At 40.7% G+C, this 20,240-nt stretch overlaps 1 protein-coding gene across 4 annotated transcripts; it reads right to left on the bottom strand.

Annotated features, from left to right (window-relative positions):
* Nucleotides 1–1,698: 1,698 nt before the first annotated feature.
* On the bottom strand, nucleotides 1,699–19,599 carry tsta3 (tissue specific transplantation antigen P35B). 4 transcript variants are annotated; one of them, XM_022246970.2, is made up of 8 exons: nucleotides 19,250–19,599; nucleotides 13,951–14,176; nucleotides 13,613–13,727; nucleotides 12,332–12,534; nucleotides 9,085–9,218; nucleotides 7,710–7,921; nucleotides 6,029–6,128; nucleotides 1,699–5,009 (listed from the first exon to the last, which is right to left on the bottom strand). In XM_022246970.2, the coding sequence occupies exons 2-8, from the start codon at nucleotides 14,106–14,108 to the stop codon at nucleotides 4,954–4,956; spliced, it is 978 nt and encodes a 325-aa protein (XP_022102662.1). In that variant the 5' UTR covers nucleotides 14,109–14,176; nucleotides 19,250–19,599; the 3' UTR covers nucleotides 1,699–4,953. The 4 variants fall into 4 exon arrangements, with proteins under 4 accessions (XP_022102662.1, XP_022102663.1, XP_022102661.1 ...); XM_022246971.2 differs by having other exon boundaries at nucleotides 19,363–19,599; XM_022246969.2 differs by having other exon boundaries at nucleotides 19,348–19,598.
* Between the last annotated feature and the right edge of the window lie 641 nt (nucleotides 19,600–20,240).

Genomic DNA, 20,240 nt, shown 5'->3' with positions numbered 1-20,240 from the left:
CATTGCAATCTCTTGGTGGTGCACTATTGCGAAACGCCCGTATTGCCGTTCAATTTCAGCGCACTGAGTTATCAGATATAAGATATAGGAATAACGACTTTAATTACGTCGCGCCATTAGGACATGTTGTACGCATCTTAATATGATGAGTTGAAGAGAGTTAACTTTTCTGAAGACGAAGCTTAGACTTCGAGAAATTGGTCTTGGCTGCTAACGTGGACGTTTGATAAGTTGGTTAGGCTGGAATGTGGGCTTGTTGGTGTTTGTCCTTACAAAGGCTAGGGTTTAGTCCATGGCATTCATTGATTTATCCTTTATTACTGTATCTTATCCATTTACTCAACTGAAGCTTTCGAAGTAAATGTTTAATTTCTTCGAGCATCGGCAGTGGAAAGCAGACTTCATTTTTTCTACATTGCTTCACGCTTGAGCAATTACGGGAGTAGTTTTTGGTAAAACAATTCAATTAAAAGGACAACATTCACCAGAATCCTGGAGCCCTGAACACAAGTAAATTAAATTAAGATCCTTTTTTAAGTAGCCGATCCCAGAGGCTATTTCCAAAATATTGTTAATTCATAATCAAAATTAAAGGATTTTCCTTTCAAAGAGGGCATTGTTGTAATTCCTGACGCTAGAGCTTTTCAATCTCGCAGGACCAATTGTTCATTAACTGGATTCTCGTTTCTAGAACGATCGTGTAACTGTTGTACTCGTCGACCTAGTAGTCCATATTAATGACGTCACAACACGTTGAGCTATAGTGGTTAAGCACAGTAATCAATTCAACCCAATAGCAAGTGCCAATTTGTGACGTGATCGGAATATTTTGGTCATTTAATTAATGACTGCTACGGCATCCTGCCACTGAAAGGTAAGATCAAAACGATTTCGAAATCCATCCGCAACTGCTACGAGAATTTTTAGGATCAATTTCTTTTCTCATGCAAAGCGAAAATCTCAGGCAATCATGCTTCCCGATGCTGCCCTGGAAGTCTTTCAAAAAAGCTGACACCCCACACGTCCACCCCACCTGACTGATACGTCCGACATTGCGACTGGAGAAGCACTCCACCAGTGAGTGGCAGCATGTTTTATCATGGACGTAACTGTCTGGGGATGCATCATGTACTTTCCTATAGGAGAAAAATGAGGTTTTTTTGCTGCTCTTAAAAGGAGACTATAGTCTTCACGCCTCATACAAGCTTCCCTTGTTGAAATACCGGACTTTACTTCCACTTGAGAAAAAACTCCAGAGCTGCCGATCGTAGCATTTATTCAAGTCGAGATTCCCCAGCGTGATGTGTAAAAAGAATTCGCTATGTAGAAACGTTATGATGCCTCCTTCTTCCGAAGCGCTTACAACTAGCAGGAACTAAGTAAATGTGTAAAGCACTTTGGGTAGCAAGCACTGGCTAGTACGGGCCAACGGGGTCCATTACTTCGTCTGTCCGTAATGGTCACGAGTTACCGATGCTTCTCAGTTTGCCATTTAATTAAACACTTACGAAGGTCGTGACTTCTGCATTAAATATCTTTGCTCACACCATTTCTATATTTTCTTAAGTGCACAACACCGTGGCACAAACGTATCCAATCAGCAGAGGGCGCAGTTTACAGTTACAGTGGATTTTGACTGAACTGTTTACACACAGAAGACCGACAAAGGGCAAATTAAGCTATACGTACATGTACATGTACATCATCAAATCAGCCTCCTTTTTGAAGTTTAATGTTTCCTAACCACTAATGACGTACATGTATACAGAAGCAAGATAAATATGAGCAATGACAAAAGATACGGAAATTGGGAAACAAAGAAATCCTGTAAGATGCACTTGCATAAAATAAATGAAAAAAAATTAGAATACCAAAATGTCGAAGTCAAATGTGACATCTGGAAACTATGAATGTATTTGCATATTCATATGAACTTTTGTATTCATATCATACTTTCATTTAAATTGATAATTTATGGATATAAATACGCTCCATCTATAATATTCAATTAAACAATGTCCCAAAATAGCCGAGCTCCAAAAAATCAAAAGATCTCTTTCAAATCAAAAGACAACACTGTTGAAAAATCAACAAGATACTAGCATGCAGGTCTAAAAGTACAATTCAAATAACTGATAAAAATAATTGAAATACTTTTTTCGGTGATCGATGCCCACATGAATGTCTACGCAATAGACCTTTCAGACATTCCCACTCAATTATGTGACGGGAGGATAAACAATGAATTTCATGTACAATCCTACTCGAGAAGTGGGCCAACATAAAATCTATAAATCATTTTCCACCTTCTTACATACTAGTCAACAGCATGCCATCATTTTTTCCCATACTGCTACGCTGAGGATTTGAAATAAAAATACAAAGAAACATACTTTCTTTCACTTTCAGTTCAATGCAGTTTGACTTTACTGCTCTCCGTTCAACTCATCTGCCACCCAAACGTCATGAGATTCCATGTTTACATTCTGTAATAGTGAATACATTCAGGACTTTCTTTTGGCAAAGGGGTCAAAGGTCAAAATTCATTTTGCTTGACATGATGCTGAAATTCTTCATTTTTGTCACATTTGGAAACAAGGTGGTTTCTCGCATTATGAGCTTTAGTTTGAGATTAAAACAATCTCTATTCATTTTCTTGCATTCCCATCGGGAGACAGACATTCCACATTACACTGAAAAGTAATGTGTCAAAAACTCAATGACATTTAACTCACAAACCATATGACCCAAAAACACTTACAATTGGCTTTTGGAGTTTTCTCATATGATGCATCAATTTCAACAAATTTCAGGAAAATCTGTGACACTGACCCCAAGAAGTGTTTTAATTGACCACTGACATGAAAGGACCCAATTTTTTTTTATAATTAATGTGCTATGCATCCATCTGTGACTTAGTGAGCAGGCACTGGAGAAAATTTCTGAACAAAAAAGGTTCACTTCCCTGATAGGTTCATGTATAAAATCCATACCTTGTTTGGCATTTGATGCCATAACGTAATGATATATCCAGCAAGATATGGGACAGAGGGATACCCCCCCCACATCTGCAATCCCTATACACACCCTAGACTACTGTTATCTGATACATCCTCAATAGATGTCTGAAAAGAATTCCTGAGATTCCGATCAAACAATGACCAACACACAGGGTTGAGAAGAGTACATCTGCTACTCTGCACGCTAGCAAAATAAAAAGCGGCTCTTCCCTTGCCATGGCCGAGTCAGACCACCCTCTGGAGATGATGTGCAGACTGAAAGCCAACACCGACATCTAGACTCTTCTCCCTTCCGGCTTTTACATGCCTGGATTTTGAGACACCCCCCACTCCACTGCAGAACATTCAACTTGTCTTCTATGAGGCCGGAGTTCAGACAATGAGTTTCCATTTAGTTCCAACGGTAAATACTTCAAAGCTGATTTGAGAACTGGCAGATACACAGCATGGGACTAGTCTACTTGACCACCTGTCTCCTTGGTCCTACACCCACTGGACCAATAGCTCTTCACAGAACTATTTCCCATGGAAAGGTCACTATTAGCCAGTGCTGTAGTGGAGTATATTTCCATGAGTATGAGAGTTTGAATACGAGTACGAATATCACAAGACTACTATGAACTCCCAAAATAGCTTGGCTACACTTGCCAAAGTCGTTTATAATGTATGAGAAAATTGCAATGCCATGATTTTTCCTTTGGCAAACAATTTTGGTCTCTACGTTGTCCTGTAAACACTGGCGTTTTTCCTACACAAATTCTCCCCCAACAGCTGTACTTGAGATAAACGACCCGACGCCATTTCATTGAAATTCATTTAAAAACAAACAAAAGAGGGTATGGCCGCCTCGCGTGTCCTGATGAAACAGACAGGGTGTTTGTATTGAGTTGTGTACGTGTACTGTATGCTGTGTTTTATGGAGGATATGGGGAATCTCAGCAACTAGTTCCTGACCATCAGTGTCCACTCTATGAAGAAGCAACCCCTCACTGGGAAAGAATGAGAGGGGTTGGTGGAGGTCATTGCGACTGGTGCCCAGCGAACACTTGAAGACAGTACATTCCAAAAGAAATTAGTCGCACATGCTCAGCTACATGTAGGCCCACGCCAAACACACATGAACCTGTGCACCCAACCATCTCGTTTCTGCACGGAGCAGGGACTAGAAATATATTATTTGGAGTGAATTTCTGTCACCAGGGGAAATCCAAGTCTAGGGGTTCTCAGTGACAATCAGCAAGCCTCTTGAACGTGAAATGTAAATTTGAGCGGCAACTTGACAGAGAAAAGCAAACAAAACAACAGAGTTAAGATGGTCTTACAATGTGAGACACATGTGCCATCAACCCACACAAGAGAAAATGCAGCAGTACCAGTTTACCGGTACCCACAAAATCACTGATGCCACCAGGCCGAAAGCTCTTGAGAATGGTAAGAACAGTGTTCTGTGACTGGTTGTCAAGGCCCTGATGTCGTCTTGTCAGCAGTGAGGATAATTTCATTTCAGGACAAGATTCTGTCACACTGACCAGCTAGTTACTATCTTTCAGACCGATGGGTAATCTACGTAATACGTGGCAGAATCCAATCACCAGCCTTGCTACATTTAAAGACGATGCAAAACCTACAGTTGCCCAGCTACCTCAACTGCATAATCCCCATCGAGACAAAAAGAGATATGTAAGCCTTTCAATGTAAAAGGCATGGCTCTTGCGCATGTAACCAACTTTGTGATGTTTATTCTACAACTTTGCCTGTTTCCATCCCCTCTTGATTCCTAAGAGACAAACTTCACCTTTCTGGAGCTAGTAACTGTTTCCATCTACATGTACCTTCTACAAGCTTCTCCTACATGTGTTTCTGAGCAACAGATGCCAATAACCATCTATGTCGACCAGACGATTATCACCAGATGAACAGGCATCTTCCAAGGTTACTTGCGAGCGATGTCGTAGTTCTCAACAAACCAATCGACCGTCTCCTTGACAGCTGCACCAAAAAAAGGAGAAAGAAAATCCAAATTGAAAGTGTGTCCACTGGCAACCACAATCCAACACAACTACATGTACTTCTACATACATGCCTGTCTGCAGTCAGCAACTATTCTGAACGTCAGTAATGGCCAAACTCTGTTTTGAAGTCCAAACCCCTCAGTCTCATCTTTAAACAAGTCAGATCACAACTGAATAATCCATGAATCAATTCGTCGCTGTGATGGTGCCACACTAGTACACTTGTCAGTGACATATCCAGAGGGAATCAGGGAAAATTAAAATTCCAACATTGTTATAACAAAACAGTGCTGGCTTCTTTGTTTAGAGGATTCGTTCAAGGATGAAAACAAAATTTGGACAATCTTTTCAGAAAGAAATCACCATTTTCCTTCTAAAGGCATGATAATTGAACCTGAAGAAAATAGAAGAGTTCCTGCAAGAACCTCAGAAGTACATATTGTTTACAGCACAGAATGCTGAAAATTGAACAAACAGGAACTGAATGGAGAACCACTCTGAAATCCCATTAGGAAACATCTCATGGCTGCTTCTCCAGGGTATGCCACTGTCGTGACTGTTGTGGAAAGGTCACAAGTATTCTTAAATTTAAACTACAGGCATATTTTCGCGACTGAAATGCATATGCATGTAGTCCAAAGGACAGTTTCTACATGCCACCTGAATCCGAGCAGTGCCCCTTCAGGCTTCTGAATTTGGCTTCTAAATTTTGGCAGGAAGATTAGTCTCTGTGAAAACGTAAAGAACTTATAATAGCATCAACAGTGAAATAACTGACAATAATTCTATTTCACAATGGATGGGATGCCTTTCCGTCACAGGTAACAATACTCATTTATACTCTTGGCTGGAGAAGTGACTTGCCAAGGCCACAACTCATGGTCAGAAACTGGATTTCAACCCCTGACCCTCTGACCATGAGTCCCGAATCTTAACCACTACAGGTAGGCCACAGTCCCAAATTACTTAAAAACCTAACCTTCAACATGCTCTCACCTTGTTTAATAGGAGTGAACTTGAAGTCGGGCAGGTACTTGCGCAACTTGGCAGTGCTCGCTGTTTTTTTGAACTGGCCATCCGATTTGCTGGTGTCATTCTGTTTGCTCACTAGTCAGGAAAAACTATATCTTCCTGGTTATGCCCCACCTCGACTGTTGAATTTTCATTAGGTACTCCAGAAGTATTTGCAACAATTTAAAACATGCATTTCATAATTGTTCCTGAACCAGTGGAGTGCATATACCACCAGATTAACCTCCGTTGTTTGGAAAATTGTGCCCTCTCTTTGGCCAGCTAGGGGCTCTTTACGCATTTTTTATTTGATTGAGGCAAACTGTTCAAAACTTAAAAACAGGAGTTTAACATATTGAAGTTTTGCTTTTGCCAACAGTGTACTGTATATTTCAGGAAAATGCACAACCATTGGGCTCTTGAAATCTGCCTCGTGCATGTATACATGTATTCCTAAAATATGTTCTGAAGTGCACCCTCTCTTGGTACAATACCTGAATCAAGGGGTGTGCATTTACGGGTATTTTTGGAACCAGGCACCCGTTTTTTGTCAACATCAGGTACCTGGGTACCCATAAAAGAGAACACTTAATAACAAATGGTATTGCGTGCAACCGCAGTGGACCATGTGCCTGAAACAGGGCTTTTTTTTTTAAACAGGAAGCAAGCAGCACATTGTTCTAAAGGTCAGGGTAAATCTTTAATACCTCTAGTAACTAAATTCTTACCTTTAATTTCCCCTTTAAAATCCTCTTTTTGCAAGTATATGAAACAGAAAAACAAAATTTTGACAAGGAGCATCAGAACAGACAACAGCGCTGCAAACCACCTACTCACCAGCTACTGCGCAAAAATGTCCCAGATGCTGCACATGCACAAATAGTGAGTGCCGGTCGTGTCATGTGTGGACTGGATCAGTGATACATACGTTGCGGGTTAACCACTTCCCCGCTGGGGAGCCCGATTTCGGGCAAAAAAGTTGGTCAGTGTAACAAAAGACTGTACTCGGAACAAAGGACCTGCTACTGGTAATTGTCATCATTTTTCAACTCCCATTTTTCGAAGGTAATCCAGCACTGTTTTGAAACAGTATAAAACTGTTTTTGGCATAGTGCGCCCGCGGATTAGCACTGCGGACAAAGTGCTCCAGGGCCCTATTGATAAGCGACACAGCGCTGCTGCTCGCTAATCCAGCTGCATATGAAAAGACGCTTCTGGCATTCACCGGAACAAAGCAAATTATGCAACACCACACAATTCTGGGCTGAATACTCAGGCGTCAATGAAGGTTGCCTGACAGATTAGAGTAGCCACCAGAGAGTCGTTTGTGGGGGGTGTAAACGTCCAGTAAATGAACACATGAAATTTTAAACAATTTTGAAAACGGAAAATCTTGACAAGGTCCCGCCATCACATCCCGCTCAAGAAAAATCCATCCAGCAGGAAGTGGTTTAAAGGCTTTTTGTACAAAAATACCTCCGTAACTCGAACGTGCCCACACCAATGTATCAAAGGGAGCTTAGAAATGTTATTACCTTTCCATCAAAAATGGTTTTTAACTAAATTTCCTCATTTAATTTTTGTACAGCTGTAGATGGTCCTCTCTAACTTTGAATACAGAGCACTTACATGTAAACTTTAAGTGCACCATGAGATAAAAGGATACAATGATTGGCCCTTTGAAGTCAAAAGCCTCCACTACCAACTCTGCTGCCTCCTGGATGGAGATTTCATCCTCTTCGCCCACGGACAAGATGATGGGGTCAACCTCCTCGTACTCCCGGACAACCCAGAGAAACAGACGGGCCAGGTCCTCAGAGTAGATGAACTGACGGCGGGGGGAGCCGGTACCCCAGATGTGAAGAGGAGTGCTGTCTCCTGCCGAGTGTAAGACAAAAACAGATTCTGAACACAGGAACATCAGAAAAATACAAACAGCAGTAACTGTTATGTTTAGACAATAAAAGTAGGGTTGATTGGTAGGCAGGAACACAACTAATTGTTTGGTCTTATTGCCAAGACCTACATGTACCGTATTCATCACCTGCCTTTACATTTTCTCTTATAACACCGTGAAAAGTTTTACAATGTGGCTCTCTTACCACAAAGAAAATGAATTTTTCCACTGTATGATTCACTACATGCTGGGAATATTTGATTCCAAAATAAATATTCAAGTATTTGATGTTTAATCATATATTCGAATATTCAGCACTGACCTAAGAGGAACAAGTGCATGCATGCATGCTGCCGCATGTTGCCCCAAGGGACATGGTTACCAGGAAGTTGAACCCCCCCCTCCCATTCAGGCAGGAAAAATCTGCAGATGACTAAACTCTAACAATGAAATTGGGGCAAGTTGTGACCCAGTGGCCAGGGTTTGTGACTCCCAATCACAGGGTCAGGAGGTTCAAAATGCAGCAACCTGTAACAGGTCATGACGCTGACCAAATCGTTTAACCCCCTACTTGCCTCTCCCTATGTGCCCAGGTGTATAAATGGGTACCTGTAAGTGCAGAGATAGCAGAAGTGCCTACATTGGCTGCTGACTAGTCACACCTGATGAACATGTTTATATTGAATCTATAAATACCTCGGTTTCCCTATTCAACAATGTGCAACTTGACCACAGTTGATAATGCCCACTTAGATTTGATATTAATGCCCACTGCATTAAAAACACTCTGGCACCTGGATACAAAATAGTTTAATCCATTAAGAGTCTATGTGCACCAACGCACACAAAACACGCCCCGCGCACACCAAGTCCATACATAGAGATTCTTCTGGACAACTTGCACAAAGAGTATACAATAAAATGGACGGGGGTGTTCAGGATAATGAATTTAAGACTGGCTCAGGAGAATGAATGCTGATAATGCCCTCGCTGCATTAGTTGAGTCCAATCTCCTGACCCGGTCTTAAATGCGTGTTTAAGACCGGCCAAGCACATACATATATGCGTGTAAGTGCATATGCCATTGGAACCCAAAATGGCCTTCTTTTTCATCTTTACCAGTTTCTTCAATGTAAGAACTTACGCTTTGCCATGTGCACTTTGTGTATCAAGCCTGGTATGACATGTCCCTCCTCCAAATTGAAGTTGTCCCAGGGTCCAAAAACGTTGGTTGGGACTACGGATGTGAACTTGCGATTGTGCTGAACGTAGTAACCCCTGCATGGAAGACAATGACAAGGCATGTACTACATGTCCATGTAATGTACCAGCACCCATTGATTGTATTGTATCGTTCTGTTGCAACGACTGCATAAGGTCAGCAGGTCTCAGGACCATAGTGCTTTTTTTACTTTTACTGGCTCTTGCCAATGCAGTCACAGTGGAACATGTACATGTAGTTTCCTTGTTATTTATTATTTTCCCCTGCATTTGTATGGTTTTTGTTTCAGTTAAAAGATACCTCGTCACACTTCCTACATGTACATGTACTTGTAGCTAAAGAGCCAAGGTTAAGCAGCTGGCAACACAGCAAATAAAACAAGGAATATAAAAGCAGAAAAACTACATGTAAATGTACATGTATGCGAACCTTTCTCCTGCTTGAGCAGTCATGTTCATGTTTATTTATTTCCACAGTTTTGCATACATACGATCTCAATTTTCACACGATATATTTGACCCGTGGGGGGGGAACCGTGGAGGTACATGTACATGTAACCACTAATAAGCAAAGCTTATGATTGAGGGCCCTAAATCAATTCATGGTTACTATTCATTAACTACTTTACACAAAAAGACAAACACTAGACAGACGAGACACTTACTCTGTATGCCAGCTAACAATTACCTAAGTTTGAAATAAAAAATAAGAATAGGAAAAATGAAAAAGAATAAGAACCCTGGGAGATTTTAGATAAGGAGATAAAGCTGATCAGTTCCACAGTCTATAATTACCAATAGTAATCCTTCAATTCAAAGAGTTCCATAATCTTGGTCCTTCGTATCTGATTGGATCTTTTTGGCCACAGATGTATACATTAACGCCAGATGAAAATTTGCACTTTGGCGAGTATAATGAGAATGAAAATCAAGATTCCTGGTGAAAAGCGCATTAATTGAAGATGGTAAGGAACCAGCAACAAATTGATACATAAGGGATCCCAACTAAAGTAAATGTCTTTGACTTTCAACATCTTATGTTTGGAAAATAGTGGATCAGTAGGAGCATTAAAATCAGTAAAGTTGATCATTCGAATGGCTCATTTTTGTAAAAGGAAAAGTCTATTAAGATTACTTAGGGAGCATGTTCTGCATGCAAGAATACCATTACTAAGATACGATAATATTAACCCTAACCCCCTAGGTTCCTGCACTAGAAAGCATACTGAACCTCACAAAATCCAACAGGTTCAAGTACATGTACTTGTCTACGTACTTGTACATGCAGGTTATTGTACCAAACCTGATAAACTCCAACAGAATGAGCCTGTTGGAGTTTGAGTGATATGGTATGGATGGGTCTATGCAGTCTAGGATGACTTGCACTGAACAGTACCAAGCCTGACAAAATCAAGCACAGTCCAACAACTGGTACAGCAAGCCAGATACTGCACACGGTGACCCGTGTATGTCCCAACTCACACAGAATCCAACACCATCTCCCTTGGCCTTTCATCCGAAGTCTCACAAAATTCAACAAGAAGTTCCTCAGGTATGGTACCAAACCTGCCAAAACCTCACAAAACCTGCTGTTGGAGTATGGCAGATTTTGGGCAGTTGGGGTTAAAGTATTGTAAAGGGAAGTTAAAACTACAAGGGAAGTTAAAACTATAGCGGAATGAAATGTTTGATGCTGTTGATAACTCCTATATTTCTTGCAATAATTTTACAAAGGTAATCAATACGTTTGACCCAGGTTAATTTAGAGTCAACATACATTGTATAATCCTAGGAATTTAATACAGTCAACTTTTTCCATGGGTACATTATTTATTATAATGTCTGTTGGAAGTTTATTAGCAGTTGTACTAAATTATATAAATTTGGCTTGTTAGTATTAAGAGACAACTTGTTAACCGCAAACCAATTACAAATGGATTTCAACCCATGATTAGCTGTATTAACAAGGGTTGAAAAATTGCGATTCGAAATAAATAAATTGGAGTCATCAGCAAATAAGGTGAATGAAAATACATCAAAAGATGTGAAAAAAATCATTAATATAGATCAGAAAAAGCAACGGAACCAATATTGAATCCCACATTTTAGAGTCATTCGAGTCACAGACAGTCTAACATCCATTCCGTTTCCCCGGCCACACACACAGGCTTTTCAGGTCAATATTAATAATAACAATTTATTCATTAATAAAGTGCAAATTTCATGTTCAAATGCACTGTAAAATGAAGACATTTAAACACTGTTGAGCCGATGGCATACAAGGGTGCCTCGGGCAGCCACCAAACAACCCCCAATCAACAACATCAGTAAAGAGGAGACAGTAGGAAGCAGTTACAGTTTTAGAGGTGGGAGGAAAACCCAAGAGGAATAGTGCGGGTGAAACCCACAGAGTCAGGTAGGGACTGAAAACCCAATCCACATGTGGACCGGGCTGGGAATCGAACCCGGGACCACAGAGGTGGAAGGCAAGGAAAGAACTACATGTACCTTGCCAATCTGACTCCCTTGTCATACATCTAGTAAGCACTTTGATAAGTTCAATTCAACTGGAAGATGGTATGACGACACAGGTCTCAAGATCTGCTCTATTTATTCTATGTTTTAAATTTGTTTCATGGGGAGCTCATCATCCCAACAGCTACAGAGCCGCATTACAAATGATATCCTTAAGATAACGTTTTCTATTAACTGTTATACATAAAAATGTAGTAGTGGTAAACTCAGGTTTTTCCAGATTTTAAAAGAGACTGTTTGAAAAATCCCGAAGTCAGGAAAATTTTGACAAATCTCAGCCCAGCAGGAAATGGGTCATTCCATGAGGTTGGGGCACAACTTGCGATGGTGTCAAATGTTACACGGGTTCCTTAAAAATGAACTGTTATTTCCCTTCATGTGGATTCCAAATTGACATTGTTTATAAATACATCTTGCAAGGCTGAATACAAAGGTGTCTGTTATATTTACAGAGTAAATGACCTACTCTACAGGTCATGACAGATAGCAAAAGTTACCCATGTAACAAGGACACCATCACAAATTGTGCCCCAACCTCACGGAGTGACCCAAATACGAATACATGTACATATCACATGTCCTATGAGAACGTTTGATATCATACAGCAATTCTAAAAAGGACTATTTAAGCTAACCTGTTCATTACATCGATCATCCTCTTGGCATACGAATACCCAAAGTTGGAGGAGTGGGGCGGGCCGTTATGGATCATGGTCTCATCGATGGGGTAGGTGGTCTTGTCCGGAAAGATGCAAGTGGACAAACAGGACACCACCTTCTCCACATCGAACTCAAAGGCGCACTGGAGGACATTATCGTTGATTCGTAAATTGTCTCTCTGCAGGGATGACAACAGTCAATGGAACAGAATGAAATTTTGTTTGCAAAGTTTGTAAGATTTAATCAGACAAGTTCCTACAATTATACATAAAATAAAATGTACCGGTAGCAAGTCTGCAGTTAACAGTGCATGTGTCATCAGTAAAACACATCACATGTTGCAACAATTTGGACGAGGCTGAACACGTGCCGAGGACGGGATCGGGGTAAAACGGAATCAAGGGGGCATCCAGAAAAGAGGGATTGTAACAATGACAGCAATTAAAAAGGGACTTTTGCTGCTGCTATATTTGCCCACCAGTGGGTGGCAAAACTATGGCTGGCAGTCAGTAAAAAACCAAGGGAATAATTCACAAAGGATGAACAAATCTCATACAGCTGCATGTACCAGTGCATGATGTACACAAAGTAACAAATAAATTACTGCTAGATACAGTAACTAAACTAATAAAAATAATTCACAGTTTGCTTTTGAGAATAAATGTGCACTTCTCAGCAAAGGACCAACTTCTGTAAAATTAGACAGCCCATACAAAATGGAAGGCAGTTTTTTGTGAACAAAAAAGAATCTATACAGAGAATTTTTGAGGGCTTTAATAGCAGACATGGTATAAGTTCTCTCCCAAAGGGTTATGGTTCTGTGAGGCTCACACTTGTTTTTCCTAAAAGTGAAAAATAGCAAAATATGGATTCTTACAACATGTAAAAATCCAATATTTGGGGTAACAAATGTTAAAATTGGGGGGAAAATGGATCTGGGCAGTGTGCAGTGTCTCGTTTCCTGGCAACTATGCTGTTAATGTCAGGAATTCCTTTTCACCATCAGCTCTTTTGAGGGTCGATGCTTCACTCCCAAAAAAATTTGTCGCCATGGTATAACCCACCAAAAAATCCCACTTTCTTCATTACCACTTCACCAAAGCAAAGCTTCAAGCACAACACATGAAGCCCACTTTTGTCACCACCGTAAGCTAAGAATTTGGAAATTGAACCGCTCTTTTTTTTCTCCTCTCAACTATTTTTGTCCAATTTTCGGACCAGTTTCGGAATGTTTCCAATTTGACAAGCACCCTCACCAAAAAGTCCAAGTTGTGTGAAAGGTTCTTGAAGAGGCCGCCCACGAGAGCTGCTAAATGGATGACATGGGTCGGGCGATGTTTCTCAAACAGTAGTCTAGTTTGTTGTTCTGACCTAGAAAAAAAATAAACTGAATAATATTCTATTCATTGGTCAACACTACTTTATATAAAGTTCAATTATAAACAAAAAAATTCCCTAAAAATAGCTGTGATATCCTTGGTGAATATGTACTCTCAGACTACTAGTAGGATCAGATAGTTCCTGGGGTCAAAACAATTTTAAATAGAACAAATTTCAATCAGAAAGACAAGTACAATTGGCTGCCAAAACTCACTTTAAGTCAGCATCCTTCGATGAAACAAACACAAATTCCTCATCAGGCTTCTTTGTTTCCATGGCAACTTTATGGATGGCTCTTCCAACCAGTCCTGACCCGCCCGTGACGAGGATAACCTTGTTTGCCCTGGGGCGTTTCTCTCCATTTTCGGCCATACTAAGAGACTGTGCTACGCGGTACTTAGTGAGCAAGATCTAACGAAAATGGTGTGCACTGCAGAAAACTGTAAAATTGGAAGAAATCAGGGTACCGGTGTTATTCACCAATGGCATTAAGACAGAACATTGGCTGTTTTCAAAGAGAAATGGTAGTTACTGTGTAGACACGGTAGAAGCAACTGGTGCAACATCCTGAGGGCCAAGAGCTGTAGAGCTCCATGGTCCAATGGTTCAAGTGTTTAACTCAGAAAGTACCGATACATGTGCATGCATGTCACCCTGTGGGTAAAATGGCGCTTCATTCCTTTATAAAAAGACACTGCACTACAATTTGTCTCTCTCCATGTAGGAGTAAGAAAGGGCACCAGTACAGCTACACGTACATGTTGAACAAATTGTGCTGACCTCCAGCTACTGTAGAAACTGATTTTCTCATGGCCCAGTAAACACAGGTACCTGTACCTGTATGTAATGCCTTAAGACCTCTGTAAGGTGTGAAACGATACACGTGTAAACACCTGGAACACGTAAACCATGGAGATGTTATTCCTCCATGGACAAACCCGAATCTAAATGAGTGAATTCAAAACCAACCTTGTTTTCCAGCACTGGTTATAACAACAATCAAGCTTCCAGTAACCGTGTACATGTACATTTATGTATGGAGGCTTTTCCTTTGTCAATGCTGTAGTCCGGATCCCATAAGACTGTCATAAGACTGTCATTGTTTTATCACAAGACCTCTAGAGTCTAAACTCGGTTCCAGACTCAGATCATTTCAAAAGGCATTCCTTTGTTACCAGTGCATGTCCCTGGTCTTGTGATGGTGCTGACAACAACCGGCTCCTGACCCATTGCTTTATGTACATGTACAATGTATGCATGTACATGTACATGTACATGTACCAGTACTTTGTCTTTTGCACTAGAAATTTGGCTGAGTGTAAGCCTACAGTGGGACCCCTTTGAAAAACACTGAGGTTTCACTTAAAGCAACAATGAATGGATTGCTGAGAGTATATGAATGCTCAGTGAAGTGTACATTATCAAAATAACTGCTCTCTGTACATGTATAAAATACATGTACAGATTTTTTATATTAAATGAGAGTGAATGAATTCCCATAAATAATTGAAATACAATGTGTAGAATAAACATGTACCAGTACTGATTTCCTTTTAAAATATTTCTAAAAAAATATCGCTGTCTGAAAGGTTACTACATACATGAAGTAATGGTGTTTGTTTAACATTAGTTACCGGTACAAGTACCCACTGCCACAATTTCGAATCTATTCCAGATGTGAACAATTTGGTTCTCAGGTACATGTACATGTACTTTGGTTCTTTGGTTCTCAGGTACATGTACATGTACTTTGATTCTGTGGTTCTCAGGTACATGTACTTTGGTTCTTTGGTTCTCAAGTACCGGTACATGTACTTGGTTCTTTGGTTCTCAGGTACATATACAGTACATACATGTACATGTGCAACGTAGTTCTGATGCACAGCCCTGGAAAGATGACACACTTTAAATGCACATGCAATAATTCAACGGTACAGTGTACAAATAATGACTTCCCTTACCAGGTGCTTTCATGTGCAGCTACGGTATCTTCAACAGAACAAATACTGAGCCATCAGCTGAGAAACAACTGGAAGTGTTCCCGATGAGGGTGCTGTGCAACATTTATTCTCTGACAGGTCGGTTTCTGGCTCATGGGTCAAGGGGCAGACCATTAATGTACATGCACATGTACGTGGCAACAAGGAGGGGAAGGCTGCAAGCATTGGCTGTGAAAGCATGCAGAATTGAGCCCTCTTACAAAAATTTAATGAGCTTACATGTACGGGATACATGTACATGTATACATGTACTGTGAATCCCTCCAAAAACATCAAGACATATGGCCACAGCTGTAAATCAGCTTTACAAATGATCAATTGTAATGTAATATGATTGAAGCCTTACGGCCCGACAGTCATAGGACAGTTAAACGCATCCATAGAATACCGGTATATGTACATGTATACGTAAAACTTTGAACAGGGTACATGTACCAGAACAAATACTTGTAAGTACAATATACATACTGTGCAAACTGTACATACATGTACCAGTATGCACAATGAGTAAAGAAAACCACTGTTTGACACAAACCTTCAATTTGTTCAATTTACAAACAAGAAAAATACGGTGTAAATTCAATGACAGTTCGTTGACTTTGCCTCGGGGATGTTTATTTCGTACATGTACATGTAGGTTTTTGCCCCTACGAATGTTGGTCTAAAATAAACAGATCCCCAGCATCACGCCAAATTAATATCATTCACTGATTGGGATACCAGCTACTGCATGTGCATTCAAGCCAGCCACCTGATAGTGATACCAGCAAACTCAGAGGTTGAATGGTTAAGAGCCCTGCTCTAATAAGCAGAAAGTTTAGGTTTCGACTTCCACTCAAGCAAGCTTGTGATCTTTTTGCGACTCATCTCAGACCACACCAAGAATGTGGCGACCGAGTCAATTTTCTACACGTACAAGCCAAGTCACAAATCCTTTTCTCCCCAGAGAAGTCAGTCAAGTGTCAATTTTTCTCCAATTCACAAGTCCCAATTCATTTTTCTTCCAAGTGAAATCCTCTTGACATCCTTCACTGACAATGTCATCGATGATGTTTCACAAAACAGGTCAGATTCATCTGCCGCATAATGTTATAATCATAAGACGCTGCTATTTCTAATGACAATCATCAGAAGTGGGCTTGGTTTGCATAAATGTACATGCACCACATACTGTATGCAAGTGCATGTAGCAAGTCATTTTTTTCCACTGTATTTAAATAAGCAAAGCTTGGTAATGCCAGCAAATCGAATTCGTTCAAGTCAACAATTCATCTTGAAGTTTCCAAAGTTAAGCTTCAAATAAAAGAAATGATTATGGCTCGAGTCTAACTCAAGCCTTTAGAGTCAACAACTTGAGTGTGACAACTTATTAAGTCAACAACAACATTTCTAAAAACTGACCATTTTACACGTAGGTTCCTATCTGATGAACAGATCACTGACAAATACCACTGAAAGTAGGATGAGCATCAGACTGTGTTTCTCAATACCAGATCTTGTCTCCTCCCCTGGTCTATATTAAATACATGTTAATAAACCAATTGCAGATCAACAATATCTGGATTCTACTTTTCATAAAAAAAGAAATATGACAATGCATACATGTAGACATAATACATGTGCATAAGTCCCAATGAAAGCACCTGCATCTTGTAGTGTACTGCATTTGACCTACATGTAAATACATGTATATGTATAAACATGGCCTGTCACCTCTTCGCATGTACATGTACACTGCACCAAATATACACAACGTTTATTCCACACATGTACATGTATGTACATGATATGCATCAGTGAACAAGACAGAAGAGAGGGCATTTTAAGCCGGACTGTACACAAGGTATAAGTTAAACATGAACAGCACAATATCACCCACTGGTCAGACGGCTGCAAATTCTACACTAAAAGAAGTACATGTACATGTATAGCGGATGGGGAGGCCAACCAGGGTGCATGCCCCACCCCTCTTTTCTTGTTCCAAGTTTATTCCCATGGAAATCATAAGACAAGGGGGCTTTTCAGGAAAGCAAGTACATGTACATGTACCTGAATTTCATTTTCCTTCCCATTTAGCAATGTACTGTACATATGTGAATGCCCAGAGTTTAGCCTAAACTCCCATTTTATGATTCATACCCAATCCCACTTAAAAAGGTTGTGGATATGCCTTTGCCTCTTTGCTTGATATCTACCCACTGAAGACAAATAAGGAAACCACGTAGTTAACTGAGACGTGCTGTACCTGGACTGGTACATGCAACATTATATAAGCACTAATGGAAGAACAGGAAATGTCAAAAGTTCCAGCTGCTGACAATAACCACTTAACATTTTGGCCAAGGATCTTTGGCTTTCAATCTGCCCCATTTAGTTTTTTTTTCTAATTAAATGAAACAGTAGGGGACTATTGAATATGCCAGTGTTCTGAGAGACTCTTTTTTAAGATAAGTGTATTACCAGCTAAGCATGGTGTAAGGCTTAGTGTAGCCATTTAGTCAAGGATCTTTGCCAAAATGTTAATTGGTTATTGTCAGCAGCTGGAACTGTTGACATTTTCTGTTCTTCCATTACTGCTTATATAATGTTGCATATGTACTGGTACACGTACACGTACACGTCAACTACGTACATGTACATGTATAATCAACCTGTCCACACGCATTGTGCCACCGCAGTAATGGGTTCAATTTCTGGTTGTCGAAACGGTTCAATTGCACAGTTTGCATGTACATCTTCCTCTTGTGTCCACTCCGAGCGGAACAAAAGAGGGCCAGACGGATTTTAAGGGCCAATTTGGAGGTGAATTCAGTGGATTTGGACTCGAGGTACGAGATATGTTGAGTGAAATGAATTCAAGGGATGGAAAGCCTATGGAAGGAACTTGGACTCTATTGCCTGACGCTGTCCAAATGTTTAATAGGGTGATCTGTAGAGTCCAAGTTACTTGGACTAGTCATGGATATGATTATGATGGTGAAATTTACTACTGCTAAATTCTTCACCTGGGCTGAACCCTACATGTGATGTGTCCCTAGCCCCACACGTACGGCTGTAGTGGCTCTCGTTTACAATCTGTCTCTTTTCCACTACAGCCCTACATGTGGGGCTAATGCAGCTCCACTAAGTGGAGTGTTAGTATTCCTCTTTTTCGATTTTGGATGGGATTGGCCATACTAATATTCCACGGCATTACATATACAGGCCTAGTCAAGTGACAACGGTTCTCAATAAGTGGGTGCGCCGGAATGTTCAATACGCCGACATGATATTGCGTATACGGATGTGTGGCTGAGGATAGATCATGAGTGATAGTCCTTGCCACACTAGTGTAGTGGGGCTAATGAAGGCCCTACTTTACTTAGTTTCAGGTTTTACAAATTTTAATCCTGGTTCAAGCATGTCCAGTGCACAAAATAAAAACAACAGGCATGACAGGTCTACCGTTACTGTGTTAGCTTTTTGATATTACATTATTAGTAAGGCTAAGTAAGTGCTTCATGGTTAGCTAACAACATGCGTGCCCCACTCGTGTGGCACGGACTCAGACCACAGTAGTGGGGCTATGCTCCGTATTGCTAGTGCTATCTATCTGCAACGTGTAGGCCCACCTGATGGCTGCTCACCGAAGGAACTCCCAAATTTCTTCAAAGTTCCACACAACATGTAAGTACAGGTTCACAGTTAAAGAATTGCGGCAAAAGCCTTTCAGTTTCACTCTTTCACCTGCAGCAAGCATCGGTAGCTCTACCAACTACGTCTGCGTGATCGCGTGATACACTACCAACATACGTCCCACGTGTATAACGTATACATTCGCTATTTTATGCTTTTATCGTATCCCTTGCCCCACAGTGCAGTGTACATACACATAACAGTTCGCAAGATTTCTCCCAGCATGCACTGCGTAGCCTCCAATCAAGTTGCGTGTACAATGTACATGTACATGTACACGTACATGTACAGTGTACAGTACATTGACATGTTAACCGTTGAATGCCCAGCAAGAAATGAGACCGAGGGGTGCTCCCCCAACATGTCCAATCCCTACACACATTCTAGACTATTTTCACTTAACACATCCCCCAAAGATGTCTGAAAGGAATCCCCCAGATTGCTGCAAAACCATGACCAACACAAAGCAGGGGGGTTCTCTCCGTCTCATACCTTGCTGCATATGAACCGTTGAAAGGTGAGGTTCTACTGAATTTGACTCTCGCCTTGGGAAAGGCTCTGTGGACAAAATAACAATAGTAATTACTTTTGCGTATCTAGTATTCGTAGATTTTTTTTCATTCAGCTTGTTTCTTGTTACTCCTTGCAATGAATGAGCCAGTTCAACGTTTAAAATGCACGGTCATTCGAGAGGAATGGGTGCGTGCGAGCGGCAGTCAGATACATAATAGCCACGCCCTATGGGCCACGCTGATGAGGCTGTTCCCGAATGACCTCGAACTTGCTTCATTTGGGGCAAGTGCGGCTAAAACAGCTGATAAACTAAGTG

The sequence above is a fragment of the Acanthaster planci genome, linkage group LG03, assembly GCF_054643075.1.
Source record: "Acanthaster planci isolate LZ-2023a linkage group LG03, COTS_SCS, whole genome shotgun sequence".
Classification (NCBI taxonomy): domain Eukaryota; kingdom Metazoa; phylum Echinodermata; class Asteroidea; order Valvatida; family Acanthasteridae; genus Acanthaster; species Acanthaster planci.
This window is presented reverse-complemented; position numbering and strand designations above follow the sequence as displayed.

What these genes read in the sequence shown, in the direction of transcription:
- tsta3 (XM_022246970.2), bottom strand. Translation starts at nt 14,108, where the DNA reads ATGGCCGAAAATGGAGAGAAACGCCCCAGGGCAAACAAGGTTATCCTC. An exon ending in TCGAAGGATGCTGACTTAAA is followed by an intron (nt 13,728 to 13,950) that starts GTGAGTTTTGGC and finishes TTTTTTTTCTAG; the next exon opens with GTCAGAACAACAAACTAGAC. An exon ending in CACACAACTTGGACTTTTTG is followed by an intron (nt 12,535 to 13,612) that starts GTGAGGGTGCTT and finishes TCATCCCTGCAG; the next exon opens with AGAGACAATTTACGAATCAA.